At 45.4% G+C, this 21,093-nt stretch overlaps 1 protein-coding gene across 2 annotated transcripts in view; it reads right to left on the bottom strand.

Annotated features, from left to right (window-relative positions):
• Window positions 1-2,995: 2,995 nt before the first annotated feature.
• The window catches only part of WDR11 (WD repeat domain 11), a 67,692-nt gene continuing 49,594 nt past the window's right edge, over window positions 2,996-21,093 (bottom strand). Inside the window, exons 19-29 of one of the 2 annotated variants that reach the window (XM_049645848.1) lie at window positions 20,726-20,897; window positions 12,143-12,251; window positions 11,211-11,273; window positions 9,936-10,001; window positions 8,751-8,916; window positions 8,013-8,108; window positions 7,319-7,484; window positions 6,746-6,843; window positions 6,158-6,303; window positions 5,121-5,200; window positions 2,996-3,945 (exon numbers count right to left, since the gene is read on the bottom strand). In XM_049645848.1, the coding sequence (XP_049501805.1) occupies window positions 3,788-3,945; window positions 5,121-5,200; window positions 6,158-6,303; window positions 6,746-6,843; window positions 7,319-7,484; window positions 8,013-8,108; window positions 8,751-8,916; window positions 9,936-10,001; window positions 11,211-11,273; window positions 12,143-12,251; window positions 20,726-20,897 (1,320 nt within the window). In that variant the 3' untranslated portion in view covers window positions 2,996-3,787. Of the gene's footprint in view, window positions 3,946-5,120; window positions 5,201-6,157; window positions 6,304-6,745; window positions 6,844-7,318; window positions 7,485-8,012; window positions 8,109-8,750; window positions 8,917-9,935; window positions 10,002-11,210; window positions 11,274-12,142; window positions 12,252-20,725; window positions 20,898-21,093 lie in introns of those variants that run through there. The other variant, XM_049645849.1, reaches the window with a different exon arrangement.

Genomic DNA, 21,093 nt, shown 5'->3' with positions numbered 1-21,093 from the left:
TTGGGTCCTTGAGTAGGCATGGGCAAACTTTTGCCCATGAAGTGCCAGATATTTAAATATTTTAGGCTTTTCAGGCCATATGGTCTCTGTAGCATCTACCCAACTCCACTGAATGAAAACAGCCACAGACAACAGATGGGCAGGACTGTGTTCGATAAAACTTTATTTACAAAGCAGACAGTGAGCAGGCTGGTCTGCAGACCCCTAACCTAGAGGAACAGTTCCAGGGAGAGGCCCCTTCCAGATGACCCTGCCTCCTCCCCCAGCCTCCACCATCAGCCCACTTTCCTGCAGGGTTAAGAATACCGTTAACTGCAAAGAGAAAACTGACCTGAGCTACATTTTGAAGGTAGTGACTGAGGAAGGTCTTTTTGTCCGATCTTAATTCTCCACTATCAGTTGAAGCCTGTCTTTCTGAAGCAGTACATCACAGGGTTTTGAAGAGCCCTCTTCCCTAACTGCACTTGGCTGTGCTAAATATAAATATGGAAGCCAGGAAAGCTAAAAATCAACCCAAATTACCTGAAAAATGCAGAATGTCTTTCCTTCCCTGACATTTAGAACCGTTATCTTATCTGTCTGACTAGGTCTTTATTTCTCAATATCCCTTAAAAAAAAGAAGGGGGCTGCGATGGTGTTTATTTGGCCTTTTCAGGCGAGAGAGCCAAATGCTGAAGGTAAATGCTTCAAAGTGCCAGAAGGGACTCCTGTGAGAGCTTCAGAACCACTGGAAATCCTGAGTGAGACAAAAGTCAGGCTTTCATGGGGTTATTTTCAGTGGGTCCTGCATGGCTGAAAAGCAAACAAACTGAAGGACCCTCTAAGGACAGGAAAGACAGCGGACAATCTGCTCCCCAACGTGTCCTCCAGACCTGCCTGGCTACTCAGCTGCCAGCAGCTCTCAGAAGTGCGTTCCCAAGACTCAGCTTCTTCGCTCCCCTTCTTTTAAAACAGCAACACCTCGGGGCATCCGGGTGGCTCAGTCGGTTAAGCGGCCGACTTCAGCTCAGGTCGTGATCTCACGGCTCGTGAGTTCGAGCCCCGCGTCAGGCTCTGTGTTGACAGGTCAGAGCCTGGAGCCTGCTTTGTTCAGATTCTGTGTCTCCCTCTCTCTCTGCCTCTCCTCCGTTCACATTCTGTCTCTGTCTCTCTCTCAAAAGTAAACATTAAAACAAACAAACAGTAACACCTTCAAGGGTCCTCAATCTCAAGTGCCGTTTCATTTTACTGAGTTCTTTCACTCACAAACCGTCTGGAGTCCATCAAATCAGTTACAAGAATGTGACCCAGAGTCCTGCTGGCTGGAGGCCTCTCCCGGCCGTGCCTCTGCCCTGCAGGACCCCTTCTGCTGCACGGTGACAAGTTCGCGCCTCAGCCTGACGTGGGTCATGTACCGCCACTGAGGAGAACGAGCTATCATGGATGACCACAGAGCCCAGGAGTCCCCGAAACAGGACACTGTCCTCATGAGAGGTGGCGTTTCCGGGCAGTAACCAGCCGGGAGGGGAACTGGTTTCATACCAGCGTCTGTTCTGTGGATTTCTGACCAGGAATGGCAGTGAGGGACGGGAGGCTCGTACAGATGCCACTCCGGTGTCGATTTCAGAAGAGCGAAATGTCCTGCTACCACTTGCAAAGCAATGGACGTACCTGCAGCAAGGCTGCGGGGAGGTCTACAGCATGCCACGGGCGGCAGAACATCAGCCACGGAGCAGGAAGAAGGGAAGGGTGAGCGGCAGGCAAGGGCTCTGCAGGGGCCAGCCGGGAGGCAGGGGTCACCCAGGGGCCTTCCTCCCGCCTCTGCCGGCCTGGCGGCCGAGGGAAGGGCCAAGGCCCAGACGGTGCTCCTGTGGGCACGGGAAAGGGAGGCGCCTGTAGCCCCGAAGCCACTGTCGCTCTCGTCCCAATTCCGGCTGCGGGTTTCATCCTGGGAAGCCTCCCTCGTAAGGCCCTGGTAACACCATGCTCCTGAAGATCCTTCGTGAAAAGATAAGCAGAAGTGCAGGCTGCCTATGAAGGTGATTCCTCCTCATCAGCTCTTGACCCTGAACACGCAGCAAAGGTGAGTGTAGCTAAGGGCCAGCTTCCAGCCCACAGGGTCACCAGGGAAAGGGGAGCCCAGGTTCTGTCTGGAATGGGACTTTCAGGTGGATCTTGACAGACCTGGTCTCCGTCTTGTGAGGAGTAACGACTGCCATTCTACCCAGCTGGACTGTGACAGACCTCGGGCCCTCGGCCGTCCCTGATTAATGGGTTCTCCCCGCGCTGCTGTGCCTGGCCGTCCTCTCCTCCATCCCCACAGGCCGGCAGCGCCCCATTACTTAGTCACTGGCCTCGAATCCAAAGCATATTTAATTTTCAAAATGCCCCACTCTGGAGTACGACTTCTTATTTTCCTCTTGGCTTAGTAAGGCCAGCATTCTTTTTCCCTTTAGCTAGCTGATGGCCGAATAAACACAATATATGGGGGCAATCATTTAACTAATAATATACAGAGAGTGGTGTTTGCCCATGGCCTTTAGGTATTCAGATGTAACCTGCCTACAGGACAAATGGATGGATCCTGTATTTCCTCTAGAACCTTCAGCCAAACTGCCAGTCTCGGAACAAGCATTCCTTTTGACAGGCCCGTCCTCCCCATGGATTCCAGTTCCTTGTCAGAGGGGCTCAGATTGACCTCTAAGGGCAGAGGCCATGATTCTATCTAAAAACCATATGCGGACATCCAGGAGGGATGACAGGAATGCCACCCCCTCTCCTCACCTCACCAAGAGCTGCACGCCGAGCCCTGCTCCCTCCGGAAATCAGAGCAGATCTGCCCAGGGGGCAAGGGCTTGGTCCAACCCTGCACCACACTCCCAGATTTCCTACTCCAGTTTCTCTGGACTCGGCCCGCAGCCTGGACTCTGCAGGGTAAGCACCTGGACTGACGCCCGAGAACCCAGCACAGCCCCTGGCCTCGTGCACCGCAGCTCGGGGAACACAAACGCCTGGCTGCAATATCTTTTTTATTTATCATTTCTGTAAGTCACAGACAGCAATAATTTACAATTGTCACATCTCACGTATGTCAGTTATTGGACAAACACAAAGACAGAAAATTCAAGCACAGATACTTCAAAAAGGAGGTTAGTGTCATGCATCAGAGAAGGAGTTAAAATTCAAAATACCCAAGATTCCACATCCTAGAATAAAACATAAAGCTTAAAATTTCCCTGTGAGCCTATTAGCCTAAAATTACAAAATTTAGCAACTGCCTAAAGCAGAGAATCAACCGTTCTATGTTCTCAAGGTAAGAAACAAGGAATGCTTTGGTAAAGTCATCTTTACTGTTTAAATATTTCCGCTCTGTCCCTTGAATGACTGTGTATAAACACAGGCACAGCACATATTTGAGAATTAAGTCTCACAAACTTCTCTCACTATTAGATTTTCCAAACATCTTTACATTTAGTCAATGAGAAAAGCAATTCAGTCACTTGAATTTTAAGTTTAAAAAAATTAAAAGTATTTCCAGGGACTCTTAAGGCTGTCTCCAAAAGTATAAAATGTTATATACCCTTTCAAAATCTGAAGCGTTCGCATCTTTTACTGAGATCAACACGGGACGTGGAAGTGGCCCCTGACAACACACATGCTCATTTGCTGCTGTGCACGTGAGCAGCTCCCGGGGACCCTGGCAGGGACGGGGTCCTCCGCAGTCTGGATCGTGACCGTGAGCACGGCCAGACCAACCTCCTGCCCCGCCCTGCTTACGAGGTCAGGTTCCCCAGCACAGATGGACTTGTCACTCTTCAGTCCGTTCTAGCTTGGGGGATTCCAGCTCCTTCAGTAAATCGCTGCCAGCCGCTCCAGCTTTTGAAGCAAAAAGAACCGCTCCCTGTTTGAAACCGAGGTTCTTCAAACTTCGGGCATAATCTGCATATATAGCAGAGATGAGTTTCTGTAAACCACAGTTAAGGAAAAGAAGGGCAGAAAAGGCTGTGATTATATTCCACCAAGCTCCCATGGGCAGGAAAGAAAGACCAGCTCCGTGGGGGGCTGCTCAGAAGGGACGAGGGTGCCCTCAGGAGGGCGCAGGTGCAGACACCTGCCTGGGGGAGGCGAGGTCTGAGTACAAAGCTATTCCTTCTAAGGAAGATCCAGCTAAATCCTCCTAGACTCCCTCAAAGCCTAACGCAGCCAAAGACTAGAAAAAGAAAGGGAAGATGTAAGTGTACACCCTGTGGCATCTGAAAGGCCCAGAGGTGGGTGGTTTGGGGGCAGATCCAGCTTAGGAGAGAGGTTCTGATGATAAAGCCCGCCCTGAGGCAGGAGCTCTGGCTACCTGGGGCGGGGGGTGGGTGGGAGGAGGGGGGTCGTTCAGACAGCCCTGTTTCATTGCGCTCTGACATTCCAAATGGCCCCTTCCAACTAGAGCCAAGTTCACCAGTGCCTGGAGATAGGATAGTGAATAAGTTCAAGATCAGTTTCATTGTCTGTAAAAAAAAACATACACTATACATACACAGAAGACCAAGTATCTGGCAGAAATGAGGCCACAATGTAGTAACTCAAGAGGAGGTGTGATGAGACCAAGCAGGGCTCAGCCAACACGAGCTCAAGCCCAATCTTTTCAAAGAAAAACAAGTGACTCATGTGAGGTCAGAAGTCAAAGTTCCTGCTAATACGTGGGCCACCGTGACTTGCCTGCATGACGCACATCTCTGAAGTGCCATCATGGTATCATGGTTTCCCGTTAGACTGTCGCTTTGGGTAACAGTATCTTTTTTACCTATTCCAGAATATATATTCCCAGGTAAATATACACGTTTTATTCCACGGAGTGCACTCTTTTCAACAGCACTACTTTAAAGTAGCGCCACGGCTCCTGGACTTGTCCTCAAGTATTTCCTTTAAGTTCAAACAAGCCTTCACAGAATGCGGAGTCCCGTCCCTTTCCAGTCCTTCCTGCCTCCCCGTCCATCTGACAGCTGATGCCAGCGACGCAGCCACCTTCTTCCTGACCCTTCCCTCCCATCCTCCCTCCTTCCTGACTTCGGTGGATCTGAGTACGGACCTTCGAGAAGCCCACTCAGCCACTTGCCTCCCCTCGGCATAATCCACCCAGTGAAGGATATCCGTGTCCTCGGTGACTTGGATCACACCATACTTGAGACAGGCTTCCACAAACAGGGCAGCTCTATCGAAGTATCTCATGCTGCTCAAGAGACCAAAGTGAGTTCAAGCTTTGGGATTTACGGCAGTTGGGGGCAGACCCACCCAAGGGTGTATTTCCGTACAAAGACTTGTTGTGCCCGTTCTCCCTGGAAACCTAAGTGCCAGTAGGTTATACTAGCACCTTCCAATCTCTGGCTCATAGAGGAAAGCAGGGGACAATACTCGTGTCCCCACCCCCAGGCTCTTTTTAATTAACATTTACAAAAACTGTGAAATAGTTGAAATACACACGAATCTACAGAGATAAGACAAGCATCCACATATCCACTGACCAGATTTAACAAGGAATTTTTGGCCATATTTGCCTCAGCCTCCCTTAATTTTAAATGTCCTGGAAGGGATACATATTATTTTCGGACATTATTTTGGGACATCTCCCACCCACAACGCTGACACCCTTCCTGCTGCTCTCTGGCCTTCATTTTAGTTACACTATTCAAAGCTGAATTCTCTGAAGACTTCTTTTGTATTGTTTTACTTTTTTTTTTTCGTTTTATTTATTTATTTTGAGAGAGAAAGCGCATGCATGAGTGGGTGGCGGCAGAGAGAAAGGAGAGACTGAATCCCAAGCAGGCTCCGCTCTGTCAGCACAAAGCCCGACTTGGGACTCGAACCCACGAATCGTGAGATCATGACCTGAGCTGAAATCAGGAGTTGGACGCTTAACGGACTGAGCCACCCAGGCGCCCCTTTTATATTGTTTTTAAATACACGGTACCTGTTAGGTCTGGCTACTATACTGGCGGGAGCCCAGAGCTCCCAGGCCCGGTGAAGACGGGTAAGCATGGACTGTTCCATTCCTGCAGGGGTTCATAAACCTAACCCGTAAGCTTCTCCTTTCACCCCGCACGGCGAGTGCTCTACCCACACCACAGAGCCTCAAAAGAGCACGAAGCAATCAGTCACCCCGACTCGCCACGAAGCACTCTGGGTGTACCTGTGAAGGGTCTCGGCCACGCTGGAGAAGCAGCCCAGGGAGAGGAGGACCAGGAGGGCCTTTGACTTCTGGTTGACTTGTGGAGAGCAAAGGTGGTCCACCCACCTCTTTAAAACATCGGCACACTCTTCGGAATTTAAACGGACCTGAGAAAGAGGCCCACGTGAAAAACAAAGACATCCTGCGCTACGTAGAGAAAACTGTCACGTGATCAAAAGGGGATCTGTTTCTAGGAAGCAAACGCGAGGCCCGGCTCTGCCAGCACGCTGCCCTGACGCTGCCGCTCGCCATCGACAGCGGTGGGAAGCCCAGCCTGAGGAGCGGAGGGCCCGGCAAGGCCCCGGGGCTGGGGGCTGGGGGCTGGGCTCGCACCCCGGCGGGGAAAGGGGCCAGCTGCTTTCGCTTAACTGCTACCACAGCGATCCATTTTTCATTAAGAAGCCACAGAATTCATCCTCCTAAATAGGAGCACGGGAGTTGCAAGAAAACATTCATTCGCACAGCAGCTCTGCAGCCAAAAACCACTTCTAAATGACAAGGCCCAACTTTCTATCCCAAACGCTCAACGCACCTCCTGGGGTGACCTACTTTTGCAAGCCAGGCGGCCCGGTTCCACTCGCCGTAAGTCTGCAGGTAGCGGCAGGCATCCGCGGCCTTGTCGATCAGGCAGAGCAGCTGCACGCCCTCTGGAAGACAGAACGGCAGCCGCCCCGGTGAGCCGGCGGCCCGTCCCCGACAAGCCACCACTGGACCTCATCTGGTCTCACGCATTTTATACCCACTGCAGACGTTCTTCACTCACATTTCAACGCAAAATGCTAACGGAGAGTTTTACAACGTTACCATGCGAGGATGGGGGGGCGGCCAGCGCCAACACAGTGCAGGAAGCAAACAGGGAGAGCGCGGGGCTCCCGCCCTCGCCTCCCCTGTGGCGGCTGGCCCGCTGTCCCGGGAAGCGTTAGCGGTGCCCCTTTCCCACCTAAGACGTGTTCCGGTTCAGATGATTACGAGACACGGTCATCGTATAAAGAGCTAGCGATCACTGCCTATTTTTCTCCAGCATATATCAAAAAGCAAGAACTGCCTTCAGAATCCAATGCTCTGCTGGAAACAGGCTGGATTTTCGGGAACTGACCACCACACCCCCACGGTGTGCCTTACCTGCCAACTTGCCGTTGGCAATCATGTTGGTCGCCACCAGCTTAATGGTGCTCTGGGAGGGGCCTGACGAGGTGACAGTTGTGACCAAGCAGGCTTTCAGTGAGTCACAGTAATAGTGCTGGTTGTCCGCACTTGTCTCCAATAGCAACTGCACAGCTCTGTCTGTCTAATGAGAGAAACCGTTCTTGTAACTATGAGACTGTTTTCTTCCAACAGCACCTTCCCGAATTTATAATCTGGAACACTAAAGTTTACAGCTTAAAGAAGACCTTTATTTTCAAAACTGGCTGGTCAATGCTGTGTTTATGCACAAAAACAACAAAGTCTCCCACTGCTTCTTTGAAATAAAGGCAAAACCACAATCTGGCTTATGCAAATGCTCAAGAAACTGCTTACTTTAGCTTTGCATCTGTCAATTCTGAGACACAAAACCAGACCACACCCAAACAGTTAGGTCTCATCGGACATTTATAGAAGTCAACATTCCAAGCTGGTCAACTACAGATTTTTGCTTTCTCACAGGTTTTGTTGGTCTTATTTTGAAAGACAGCCTAAATTTACATGTATACTTTCAGAGAAATACTCTGATCTATCTACCCATTTGTGTGTGTGCGTGTGATCTAACGTAATACTCTGAAATACTAATCAAAGAGCAGCTCCTTGAAACACGAAAGGGTTATAAAAGTTGACGTACCTGACCCAAGAGAAGTAGCTGGTCTGTACATTTCCTTGTATGATCATAAGTTGACCGCTTTACTTCCTGGAGATTAACCCTTTCCAGCTGAAATTTCTAGAGTAGAAAAAGAAAAGAAAGAAAATTGAGCCTGGATTATAAGACTTGAATTAAATTTTACCATACTTAAAAAAATCATTTTATAAACCCTATTTTGACTTCTGACGTTATTAGATAGTCAACTTCATAGAAATCCAACCATTTAATAAGAATTTGATTAGGAAAATTGTTGACATGAATTCTCATTTGTGTGCAAGTTTGCCCATTTACAGAAACCGGGCGTCAGGTGCAGCTGGGTGAAAGCCCTCTGAAGTACGGAGTACCGAAGTACTCTACTGCAGTGAAAACATTATGAAACCACCTTTTTATACACAACACGGCAAATTCAAGTCAAGTGAAAGAAATATTTGTTATTTATAGAAAATAAAATGAGAGGAATTAAAAAGAGTCTTCTAAGTGAACAATTTTAAGAAAACAAAGGCTTAATAATAAAATTCTAATGTGTATTTGAAGACTCAGTAAGCATCTATGAGCTTTTCCAGGCCGGAGTCAGGCCTTTTTTAGGCAGGGGTGCCAACGGACACATTTCTGTTACACGATTTCAACTTAGCTGGCACGTTTCTCGAGTTCAAGATAGTCGCAAAGACATAAGTGGTCAAGATGAGGGCGTCACAGAGTTTCACATACGAAATGGAATACCTGGAAATAGGCATTTTCACAGAGGATGTCATAACATATATCCAGCGGGTTGTTCACTTTGTCCCGAGGGGCGGCCTCTCCAACGGCTGGGCTGCGCGGGGACGAGCTGTGCAGGTAGTGTGCGGCGACGGTCCAGAAGTGCAGCTCCGACTCGTCGCCGTACAGCCTGACAAGGGGGACACCGAAGCCGCGCTGAGCCCACACGGCAGACACGGGTGCGGCCAGGGGCTCCCCCAGTAGCCTCAGGAGCCAGGAGCCTGGCGCCGTCACGTGACAAACCATCCGGGACACCGGCCTGGGCCGGGCAGGGAGAGAGAGGAAGCAGCGCCGTGTCCAGCCCCGTCACTGGGCCTCCCACAATGCAGGTGCCTGAGCACACGGCCCCTCCGTGCCCCAACCCCCCGCTGTGCCGCGGGAAGATCGGCGCCGTGGTTCCGAAGCCTGGGCAATGGTTCACCCGGTTTGCCATTAGCACACGTTTTAATCTGGACCGGAGCTTCACATTAAAGAAATTCCTCTGGGAAAACTGGCTAAATAAGGTATGGAAATAGTTGCAATTTATTCTCTGGGGAGTGGACGGAAGGGTATTTTTGTGCAAGTGACAACTCTGTTGTACAGTGAGGAAGTTACAGGTTACTGCTTCTAAATACAATTTTTCAGCGTATTTGAGGACATACCCTTTGTGCCTGATACTTTAAAACATGCATTTTTAAAAAATTTTTTAATGTTTTTTATTTATTTTTGAGAAAGAGAGACAGAGCGCGAGCAGGGGAGAGGCAGAGAGAGAGGGAGACACAGAATCTGAAAGCAGGCTCCAGGCTCCGAGCTGTCAGCACAGAGCCGGACACGGGGCTTGAACTCGTGAACCACGAGATCATGACCTGAGCCAAAGCCGCACGCTTAACCGAGTGAGCCACCCAGGTGCCCCTAAAACATGTATTTTAAAAAGCTGTCCATAGGAGGCAATCTTTTCAGTAGAGAAGGCCTAGATCTCATGTTAAAAATGTAATTGTTTTTCCTATTTGTATTACTTGTTTCAAAGTTAATTGTAAATCAAATCTAAAGGATGAACTGATATGCCGTTTTAAAGTCTGAAAAGGTTTGGTCTTAAATAAAAACCCTTCATAAGACAAATGAGTTAATCTGAAATACTCTTGTCTCTTACACAGAGCGTTTCAGTGTTACCTTGAAACAAGCAGGCATCTCTGCAATAGAGTGAATTCCGGATCGAGCAAGAGTTTCTTTATGTCGCTGCAAACAAAAATCCAGACAAAGGCAAGGCAAAATTTTTGAACCAAACAATAAAGGAGTTAAACCACTATACTCTTGAAAGGGGAAACACACTCAGTATTGTTAATCTACTTAAAGTTTTGTTATTCCTTAAATTTTTTGTTCTTTTTGAACTAGGTAGTATGCCTAGAAGGAAGTTGCTTTGCTATGACACTGAAGTTACAAATGCTTTAGAAGGCACAGAGTGTGTCTAGGCTTAGAGAACTAGAACCTGTCAACCACCACAAGGGCGTGATCTCTGACTCTGGCTTACACCCTGGCAACAGGTCAACTCATGGTTTTGAAAACAAGAACAGATGTCTAACAATAGGAACAAGGTCACTGTTGATAAAATGATTTGCTAATCATCAGAAACAATATACACTTTAGGAAAGATACATTCAGAAACTGTTCCCAAAAAATACATAAGGAAAAAAAGCCAGGTTTTTGTAAGTTGGTTTTTCTAAAATAGCCATATACAGAATATTCATAAATCAGGGGAGGAAAAGAGGTTCTTTAAATCTTTTCTTGTCCACTGAAACACAAATGTTAACTTTTGGATGCAGAAAACAGTAATTACTTTGAATCTGGCGTCAATAAAACATGGTATATTTATTACATGTGATAGATTCTAAGATTGCAAAAATGCATCATGTTTTACCAAGAACTCCTGGTGGACCCATACTTTTCCACTTCCTTTGCAATGTTATTCCCAATGCCAATTAGAGGGTACTTCTAAATGCCCTCCCTCCAGGGAGCACATTAGTTTCTCAGAGTTGTACACGCGCAGCACTGGACACAGAGAACTTATTTTAGAAAAGGCAGCTGCCACACAAGAACCACCCTGTGCGTGGCCTCTAGCACGAGGCTTCACAGGGCACTGCAGGTGGAGGTGGGCGGAGCCACAGAGGTGCTCAAGCCACAGCCTCCACCCTGCCCTGACTTGAGACCACAGCAACCTGATGCTTATAGACTTGGCGAAGGTAGATGTTGTCCTTGTAACTATTGACTAACTATGTTTCTGCAAAACAAAGATCCTCAAGGGAGATAAACCTCTGTGAACAGAACGGTCTCACCTTGGGGCTACTAATATTTTCTAAACACAACTTACTTTAACTTCAAAAAGCCTAAATTATAATATTTTCCTTCTCCTAGTCTTATCTTTTCATAAAACGTAGCCGGAGTGCTTACTTTGACAATGAATTCAGCTGTTCTTGAAGGAGATTCTTTATTTCTTCATTTTCTGGATAATCACTGTACAGAAAAGATTGAGTCAGCTCATGCTCTTACACATGTAATACAACCATGTATTTCTTCACCAGAAAAAAAGTTGTGCCAATAAATACCCTTTGCAATAGCTGGTTTAAAAAGCTGGTTAGAGACCAAACAGCAACTACTCAAGAACCTATCAACCACCTTTCGTGACTGCTTTTAGTTTTACTTAAAACAAACAAACAAAGATGAGTAAAGAAAGTCTCATTGGCTTTCAAGAAACCAGAAAATTTATCAGTTGGCTTTAAAAACAATCATTTTAGATTCATGTTAATAAGGAACCTAGCAATGACTAAAGGAATTTGTTCTTTCTGCTCTGCAAAATGGACATTCATTTCTCCAAGGAGATACTTCTTGGAGAATAGATACCCATCACACTATTTTTTTTTTTTTTTTATTATTCCCCTAACTCCTGCCTACCTGTGCACTCGACATGGCAAAAGTCCAATAACACTCGCAGATTTAACTAATAACCATACTACTAGTCACCGTATATTTTTACAGTGAGGCAGGTGGGGACATTCATAAAACATACAATACCTCTGCAGTAAGCCCATTCTTGCTGCTTTTAAAATGGATTTGAAGCCTGGCTTCAAATTCCTCTTGGCCTAATTGGCCATCTTCACACTCATCATACATACCACATTCCACATTTGGACCACAACCAGAGAGATGCTCGTGTACCCAGCCCCCCACACGCCCCCGGAGGGTGGGGACGAGAGGCACATCAGGGATTGTTTCAATGTGTCTGCCTCAGCTTGTCTTTACAGGCTCCCGCTGTACTGATTTTCAGGGTGCCCTTCAACCCCAAGGAAATTAAGAAAGGAAAACAGCAAGTGGTAAAAACTTACACATGAGAAATGTCCAGAGAATATTGTCCGTTCCACGGCTGGTGTAATAAGAAAGCTTTCAAGGCAAGAGAGGCCCTTGGAATAAGGAGATAGGGGCACCACACAGGCTCTAGACAAAAAAATAATAATAATAAAAATTAAAAATAAATAATAATTAATAAATAAAATAATAAAATTTCTCTCAATAAAATTTTGTAGTCCTGCTACGAAGCTTCAGCTACAGCAGTTTACAGAGAAGTCAACAGAGAACAAAGTAGAAATGTGGTGGCAGCTGAGAGAGTGTACTCAGTGTAATCACTGCTTAAAGACAAGCAGGCGAGGAGTGGGGAGAGTCTCTTCATTCAAATGATTAATATCTCTTTTTCCCCTTTTTAAAAGGTAAACTGTCCTTGTATGGTATGAAAACACTGATCTTAAGTGAATAAAAGATTCAATGTAACAAAACTCAACCGACATTAAGAAAGCTCATTATTTTGAAATACTAAAAACAGTACTTACCGGTGTCATCTGATACCATTTGCCATCTTTGCTCTTCTGAGACTATTAGACAACACGGCCCATCAACCTTGAGCCTGTCACTAAAAGCCACCTCTGATCAAAGGCATTTTCAGGTCTTACTTGTAAGAGCAGCCCTTGAACAGAAGGATCATCTTCCTAGACCACGGGCCCTAGCATCCCCTACAGGCAACAGCTGGCTTACTTAGGACACAACAGAGATTTGCCTGTTGTTCAGCACATTCTAGCCTAAAGAAGCAGAAGCCCCAGGGCCCGGTGTCTACGCAGCTGTGCGGCAGCTAACTTACACAGCCTGCTGGGTCGGACACTCGAGCGAATACAGTTCTTCGGAACTTCATTTCAACTTTAAGGAATTAACCTTAATTAATTTCAACTAACTTAAATTTAAAAACTAATACTTGATTCGGTCATCGGATAACTTTTAAATCTATTAGGAAGAAGATGAATAGCTTCGTGGCCACTTTTTCAGTTGTAAATTTTATAGAATCTAAAAACAGCTTAAGTATTTCTGCTGAAAATTTGTCCTGAATTAAGATAAGTTCTAATGTAAAATATACACTGGATTTTGAAAACTGAGCACTCAAAAATGTGAAATATCTCATCAGTAATTTTTAAAAAAAATTTTTTTAACATTTATTTATTTATTCATTTATTTATTTTTTTAAATTTTTTTAATGTTTATTTATTTTTGAGACAGAAAACAGAGCATGAACAGGGGAGGGGCAGAGAGAGAGGGAGACACAGAATCTGAAACAGGCTCCAGGCTCTGAGCTGTCAGCACAGAGCCTGACACGGGGCTCGAACCCATGGACCGTGAGATCATGACCTGAGCCGAAGTCGGACGCTCAACCAACCGAGCCACCCAGGTGCCCCTAACATTTATTTATTTTTGAGACAGAGAGAGACAGAGCATGAACAGGAGGGGCAGAGAGAGAGGGAGACACAGAATCTGAAACAGGCTCCAGGCTCTGAGCGGTCAGCACAGAGCCCGACGCGGGGCTAGAACTCACGGACCGCAAGATCATGACCTGAGCCAAAGTCCGACGCTTAACCGACCGAGCCACCCAGGCGCCCCTCATCAGTAATTTTTAATACTGACTATATGCTGAAAAAATTTTGGATATGCTAGGTTAAATAAAATTTTTATTAAAATTAATTTTATCTGTTTCTTTTTACTTTTGTTAAAGTGGGTACCAGAAAATGTAAACTAACATATGGGGCTCACATTACATTTCTACTAGTACTGCTTTAGAAAACTTCATTCTATGTTGTTAGCTAAGAATTAAATCATAGATAAAATATCTTGTGTGGACTTTTCAAAGTCAGAACATGGTCAGAAATATTTCTTTATAAAAATTTTTTTAAGTTTATTTTTATTTATTTTGAGAGAGAGAGAAAGAGCAAACGGGAGAGGGGCAGCGGGAGAGGGAGACAGAATCCCAAGCAGGCTCCATGCTGTTAGCGTAGAGCCCCACGCGGGGCTCAGATTCACAACTGTGAGATCACAACCTGAGCCGAAGTCAAGAGTCGGACACTTAACCAACTGAGCCACCCAGGAGCCTCTGGTCAGAAATATTTGTAATACTACTTTTTTTCAAACCCAAGAGTTTTAATATTGACTCATTAAAATCACTTAAACTGCAGTCCATATTCAGAGGACCTCTGTTACTTCCTTATCCTGACAGGTATATTCCTTGTCGGAAGCCCAGCATCCATCCAAGGCTCCTGCCTGCACTGGCTTCTCATGTCTCCTGAGTCTCCCCTAATCTAGAACAGTCTTCTCACCTTTTTGTTTTTGGTCTTACACAATGTTTTCATTTTGGAAAAGTCCTGGCCCATTCATTGTCTTAGGAACTGGTCTCCATTGTGACTTGTGTGTTTTCTGAGCCTCAAACTCTGGTCAAACATTTTCGGCAAGAAAAGGATACAAGGGATGTTGCATACTTCCCACCACATTCCATTGGAGGGAGCATGTCAGCTGGCCTCCTGTTAACAATGAATCTGATCATCTAGTTAAGGGGAACTCATGGGCTCTGTCATAGTCAAGGCACAGTTTCCTCTTTACAATTAGTAGGTAACATGGCGGGTGGGGTGCAGCATGGGGAGATACTGTGAGACCGAATTTCCCATTCCCTTCCACCCAGTGGTCTGACACCCACTGATGACCCTGGCTTGAGCCAACTATACATTAGGAAGGGAAATTGGTGATTTTCTAGTTCCATCATTCTGTTTCCATTTATCAACCAGCATTCTTCTACAAATAGAAGCCTTCTCTTCTTGCCCACACCTGTTCCTCTTTTTCTTTGAATATTACTAGGAAATAACGGATTAAAAAAAAAATCAATACAGCTGTTATTCTTTGCAATGTTCAGACGGCCCCAGATTTGGTAGCGGAAGCCCCTAAATGCTAGTTTTTACATCTTTATGACAGGTTCTCATTAGTCTTTCAATTCCTTCCTTAGTTTCTGGCAACATACAATGTCCCAGACTCATCATGTAACTTTCTTGCCTCTGTCCTGGAATAAACTGTCCAAGGAGCCCTGGTTCTTTTTAGTTGGGAAATGGAATTTATAAATCAAATCTGGGTGCAAGGAATGCTCATTGCCATCTAAATGTCATTGCTTCTAGGTGTGAGATCAGTATACAGAACCAGGATATGAGGAAATAAGGAAATAACATTAAAATTAAGGAAATCACATTAAAAAAAGAAAAAAGTCACGAATTTATACTGGTATCTCCAATGCAGATCCACTCCTGGAGGGTTCTTCCTCCGCACCCCCCATTCCGTGTCTGTATCTCCCTTTTCCCTCAATAGGAACCCTGGTTCCCCTAAACTGCATTTACTGGCCTGTTCCAGCTGATAATATACACAAAACAGTTTCAGAATGACTAGTGCCACTGTCAACGAGTGGACTGGTGCCACCACCCAGGGCAAATTCCTTTGCGGCTCTTTGTCCCCAGTATGAACCACTACGGTGCACCGGGAGACTTCTGGCTTTCAGTTATTTGAACTATTCTTACCAATTTGTCATATGGTTTGGTTGAATGGTTTGTGTTCAATTCCAGAGTTTGCTTTTTCTTTCACCCTTGTTTTCATTTTATGGTTGACCTCTGAACAGCATGGGTTTGAACCACACGGGTCCACTTACAGGTGAATTTTTTTCAATAAATACAGCACCATACTGCAAATGTGTTTTCTCTCATGAGTTGACAAAATTATGATTTCATGAAAATCTCCTGTGATTTTCTTAATAACATTTTCCTTTCTCTAGCTTACTTTATTATAAGAATACACATATAATACATATAACATACAAAGTATGTGTTAATCGACTGTTTAGGTCATTGGTAAGGATTCTGGCAACAGCAGGCTATCAGGAAAGTTTCTGGGGAGTGAAAAATTATACTTGGATTTTCAACTGCACGGGGGGCCGACAGCCCTAAGCCCCATGCTGTTCAAGGGTCACTTGTATTTTCTGAGTATGCACAACATTTACGTGATTCCGAACTTGAAACTATATGATATTAGTCTATTCACTGAAGTCTCACCCATCCCGATTCTCTCCATCTTTCCATCTACCTCCTATGACTCCTTTTACTAATCGTGTTCTTTAGATCTTGGATTATTCTGCGTTGCTGTTATTTCTGTAAAAGAAGCAAGTGCAGAAGCAGACCGCACACACCGTTACCCTGGCATTGCTCACCTACCCATCCCCTATCACTCCACATCAGTTCACAGAGACAGCCCTCATTCAAGTTACTGCTAGACTATCCCATTGTGCACATATTCCCAAATTTATTCTCTCCAGAATTTTGCTATGGTCACATGTATGGATGGACATGTCCGGGTAAATCGTTAGTAGTGGAACTGCTGAGTAAAAAGGTAAACATACGTGCACTTTTGTGAACTACTGCCCAATCCCCTCCTCCGGGGAGTGCTCCGTGAGTACTGCACGAGTTACTGGTTTCCTCAGATCTGCAAGGGCATGTTTTCAAGCTCTCAATTTTTATTGATCTGACAGTTGAGAAGCAGATTCTTAGTGTAATTTTAATCTGTATGTTTCTTATTAGGAATAAAGTTGAGCATCTTTTCATATATTTAAGGGCCATTGGTATATATATATTTTCTTCTCTGTGGATAGTCTATTAAGGACTTGGAAATAACTTCTAGAAATACCTTCTCCCAGGTTATCATTTGTATTTTGCTTTGCTGATAGTTTCTGTTGCTATGAAGTTTTTAAAATTTTTCCATTCGGTAAAATCTATCTTGTACACCCAGGTTATTAAGAGAGGAATGTACCTGGTAAGAGTGAGACTCACCTACATACCTACAGAACCATTAAAACCAGCACCGGAAGAGACGAGCGTGGGTTAACTTATTAGCACACTCTCTCTCTACTCACCCTTACTAGACAACCACGTAATCCTCCAGCTCTCAAGTCGGCCCCTGCCACTTTCAGACGGTAGTGGCTGCTGGCATTAGGTTACAAAATGTTTGGAAATAGTCCATGTGAGGACACAAAGACTTAACAGTACAAATTAAGCTTGGAAACAGAGGAAGTTTCCAGGTTAAGTGGTAGTTTCTTAATCAATGGACAATGAAAAGACACAAGAGAATATTCTTAAAAAGCAGCACTCCACAGTTTTTACATAATGTGAGCAAGACAACCTTTACCAAGCCAGGGCAAACGGAGGGAAACGTCTGATTTTTAAAAACAAATGTGTCATGGGGCGCCTGGGTGGCGCAGTCGGTTAAGCGTCCGACTTTAGCCAGGTCACGATCTCGCGGTCCGTGAGTTCGAGCCCCGCGTCAGGCTCTGGGCTGACGGCTCGGAGCCTGGAGCCTGTTTCCGATTCTGTGTCTCCCTCTCTCTCTGACCCTCCCCCATTCATGCTCTGTCTCTCTCTGTCCCAAAAATAAATAAAAAACGTTGGAAAAAAAAAAAATTAAAAAAAAAAAAAAAAAAACTTCAAATTAAAAAAAAAAAAAAAAAAAAAATGTGTCATTTCTCCGAAACGAAACATTGCTGATGGCATCCCAATGGGGGTGAACAAATTGCAAGTGAACTCCATTCCCTCCTACCTTTCTTCTCAAGGGCAAAGATCAGCCATGAGAACACAACGGGTGACCATCTCGCAGCTAGAGAAAGTCAGCTACAAGAGCTCGTTCACGTCTAGAAATGACAGTGTAGAATGAAAAGGCGGCTCGCGGCACAGATACTCTCCCTCACACGTTCTGCTTGGTCTGGGCTACAGCTATCGGGGTGTCAAACAGAAGCACGCCCAGACTCTTGGCTGCCTGTGTGACAGCGGTGCAGAAAACACTGAAGAGCTGAGAAGAAAAGCAGGAGGAAGATCGCTCCCCCGCCAAGCGGAGGTGGCAAATGGCAAGGCGTGCAGGCGGTCTGGGAAGGAGAGGACCCTGCCCTGGTGACTTTTTCACTATGACGCAATGAGGGGGGGAAGAAGGGACACAAGAAACACTACTGACATTTTGGGCGGGACCATTCTTCATCGTCCAGACTGTTCCATGCACTGCATGCTGTTCAGTAACCCCAGACCTCCCCCCTGCCCCCGCAAGTCGTGACACATTTCCAAATACCCCAAAAGAAAACCACTGGAAATGACTGGAAAGCAGAGGCAGACGAAGAGGCAGGGTTTGGGCATAAATCTGACTGCAGAAAGCCTCCTTCTATGTGTGCTCCCTCGGGGAAAAGCGTGTCGTCCAGCGTCCAGCAGTGGCCCGAGCAGCCGGGAGGAACCAGACTGTGGTCTCTAACACCACGCCGACGCCTTTCAGGGTGTGTGGAAACTGCATCCAACTGGAATGTCATTAAACAAGTCCCACACTCTTGGATTCCTTCTTGACGCCGCTAAAAAAAAGTCTTATGATTTTTTTTTTTTAATGCCATTTTATGACCCTGATAAATAAGGCAGCAAAGGTTCTCCAACTCAAAAACAGGGCCCCTCGTCTTCGATGTTTGTCAGACCTTCTCGCTTATTGAGGTGGGGAGGGCTGAGACAAATGTAAACGGGGGGACAGGGGGAGAGGACTTTCTAAGCTGTTCTAAGAAAACCGACAAACCTGAACCAGTAGGATATTCTCTACTTGTTATTAAGGAGAATTAAAGAAAATTTATTAAGTATATCACTGCATATGACCTAAAATGATTTTTCATCCCATATTAAGAAGCCCAAACTGTCTAATTCCCCAGAATAAGAATATATTAAACATAATTTTCCCAGACCATATCAGCATGTATCTGGAGGTAAACACAGAGACCTCTTCTTGCTAACTCCATATTTACACTGCCACCAGTTTTGATTCTTTAATGGGTATCGAATGTTGTTTAAAGGTCAATATTGACCTTTCCCCATTACTATTTTAAAGACTTTCCCTTTCTGGCTGAGGGTACATCACTAGAGATTGGATAGGAATGATTTAACGATGGGCTCCGATTCTGTAGTCACTTTAATTTAAGAAAGAGCTACCTTGGCTTTGGTAGACTCGAATTTTAAATTAATTGTGACTGAAAAGTTTTCAAACATTTGGATTATACTAGCGCACCTCTTTAACCTACAACTAGTAACTAAATTAGAAAGAAAACCATCTTGAAGTTCCCTCGATTTCCGCAAGAACTTGAGGTGTGTTACGGAAGGAAGGAGGGGATGGCCGCCCCTCTGCGGAGCTGGCAAACGTCTCAAGGACAGATGCGGGCATGCAATCCTCAACCCCTGGCTTCAGCAGGTGGCCATCACAGTCACACAGGAGGAAGCGACGGTACCAAATCCACTGGCAGGGGTGGGGAAGCGACAAAAACAAAGCACACCTAACAGAACTTCAAGGGAGCCCGGCCAGCATCCGCAGCACGCTGGGAGCACCTCAAGCAGGAACGCAAGGTCCAAGGGCAGGTTTCAAAACACTGTCTCTGAATGTGCCAAAGACTGACCTTCCAGAGGTACAGACAGTTCCCAGAGCTGCCAGTTCTAGGCTGAAACTCAGCAAGTGACCAAACAAGTCTCTTAGGAAATGTTCTACAGATCAGCAGCTTGGAGTGCACACCGCAGGGATGCCTGGAGAATACTTAATGCAGGAAGTTTCCTGCTTCGCTCCAATTAGGATCAGAAGGTCTGTCTCCCTCCAAAAGCACATTCCAAGGATGAACGCTGTATTTCATTGGACACAAGCTGCCTTTCAAACCAACAATCCCACTCTTTTTTCAAAGTCACAGAGGTTATAGTTACTAAAATATTCTTCATTCTGATAAAAACAATCTAAAAATAGGTATGATAGAGCAATCATCTAATTTTATTTTGACTGGCCATTTAACCTATCTTAAGATAGGTATCAAAATTCATGACAGAACACTGTCTGTCCTTACCAAAGTACCTTTTCTATGATACATGCTCGCCCCTTTCTTTTCTAACATGGTTTGTTTTCTCCCTTCCTTCCTTCCTTTCCTTCCTTCCTTCCTTCCTTCCTTCCTTCTTTCTCCCTTCCCTCCTCCCTCCCTCCCTTCTTTCTTTCTCTTTCTTTCTTTCTTTCTTTCTTTCTTTTCTTTTTTCTTTCTTTCTCTCTCTCTCTCTCTCTCTCCCTCCCTCCCTCTCTCTGTCTCTCTCTGCCCAACATGGGCTCCAACTTGTGAGATTAAGAGTCACATGTTCTACCTACTGAGCCAGCCAGGCGACCCCAGTGATATATGCTTGCAAAAGAGATCAAGCTCATTAGGAAAAAGCCAGCAGCACCTAACCACTAGATTCACCTCCTCTGATGAGTTCTCCTGAATTCTAAGTGTATCATTTTTACGTAGACATCTTTGATCTTTTGACAAAGCACTCTGCAAAGGGTCAAAGAAGGGGCACTTGCCAAACCAGAGGCGGAGAATGACTGGCATCTGCAGTTACAGAGTCCAGCGCACTCAAGCTTGAAGTTAATATATTTCCTTAAACTCAGATGGTTAGAAAGCAAGACCGAAATGAAACACAGGCAGCTCTGTCTTTGGAAGAGAGCAGCCTGGACGAAATAAAGACAGGTGTCACACACACACTTTCACTGGCGTCCCATACCGGTTAACTCTTGTTCATCCATTCTGAAACACGTGGACTTCATAGACATCTCCAGGACTCGGATACACCCATCATCTGATGCCAAGATCACTTTATCTGAAGTACACCAGTCCACATCCAATATCCGAAAGGTCACGTTTCTTCCGCTTCTTAAACTGCTCACCATCTGAACCTACAAGAGTGAATTTGGTTGTCATTTTCAGAAAGAAAAGGAAGATGTTCATCACAGACGGTGCCTGTGGCAAAGACCAGCGCGAGTTAAAACCGAACAGTCTTTGGCAATCTCCTTTCCACATGTAGGTTGGATTTTAAAGATTCCAAAGACAGTGATACCATTAAAAGCGAGAAAATGGTTTTGAGAAGCTTGC

Source organism: Panthera uncia, chromosome D2 (genome assembly GCF_023721935.1).
Source record: "Panthera uncia isolate 11264 chromosome D2, Puncia_PCG_1.0, whole genome shotgun sequence".
In the NCBI taxonomy this organism is placed as follows: Eukaryota; Metazoa; Chordata; class Mammalia; order Carnivora; family Felidae; genus Panthera; species Panthera uncia.
This window is presented reverse-complemented; position numbering and strand designations above follow the sequence as displayed.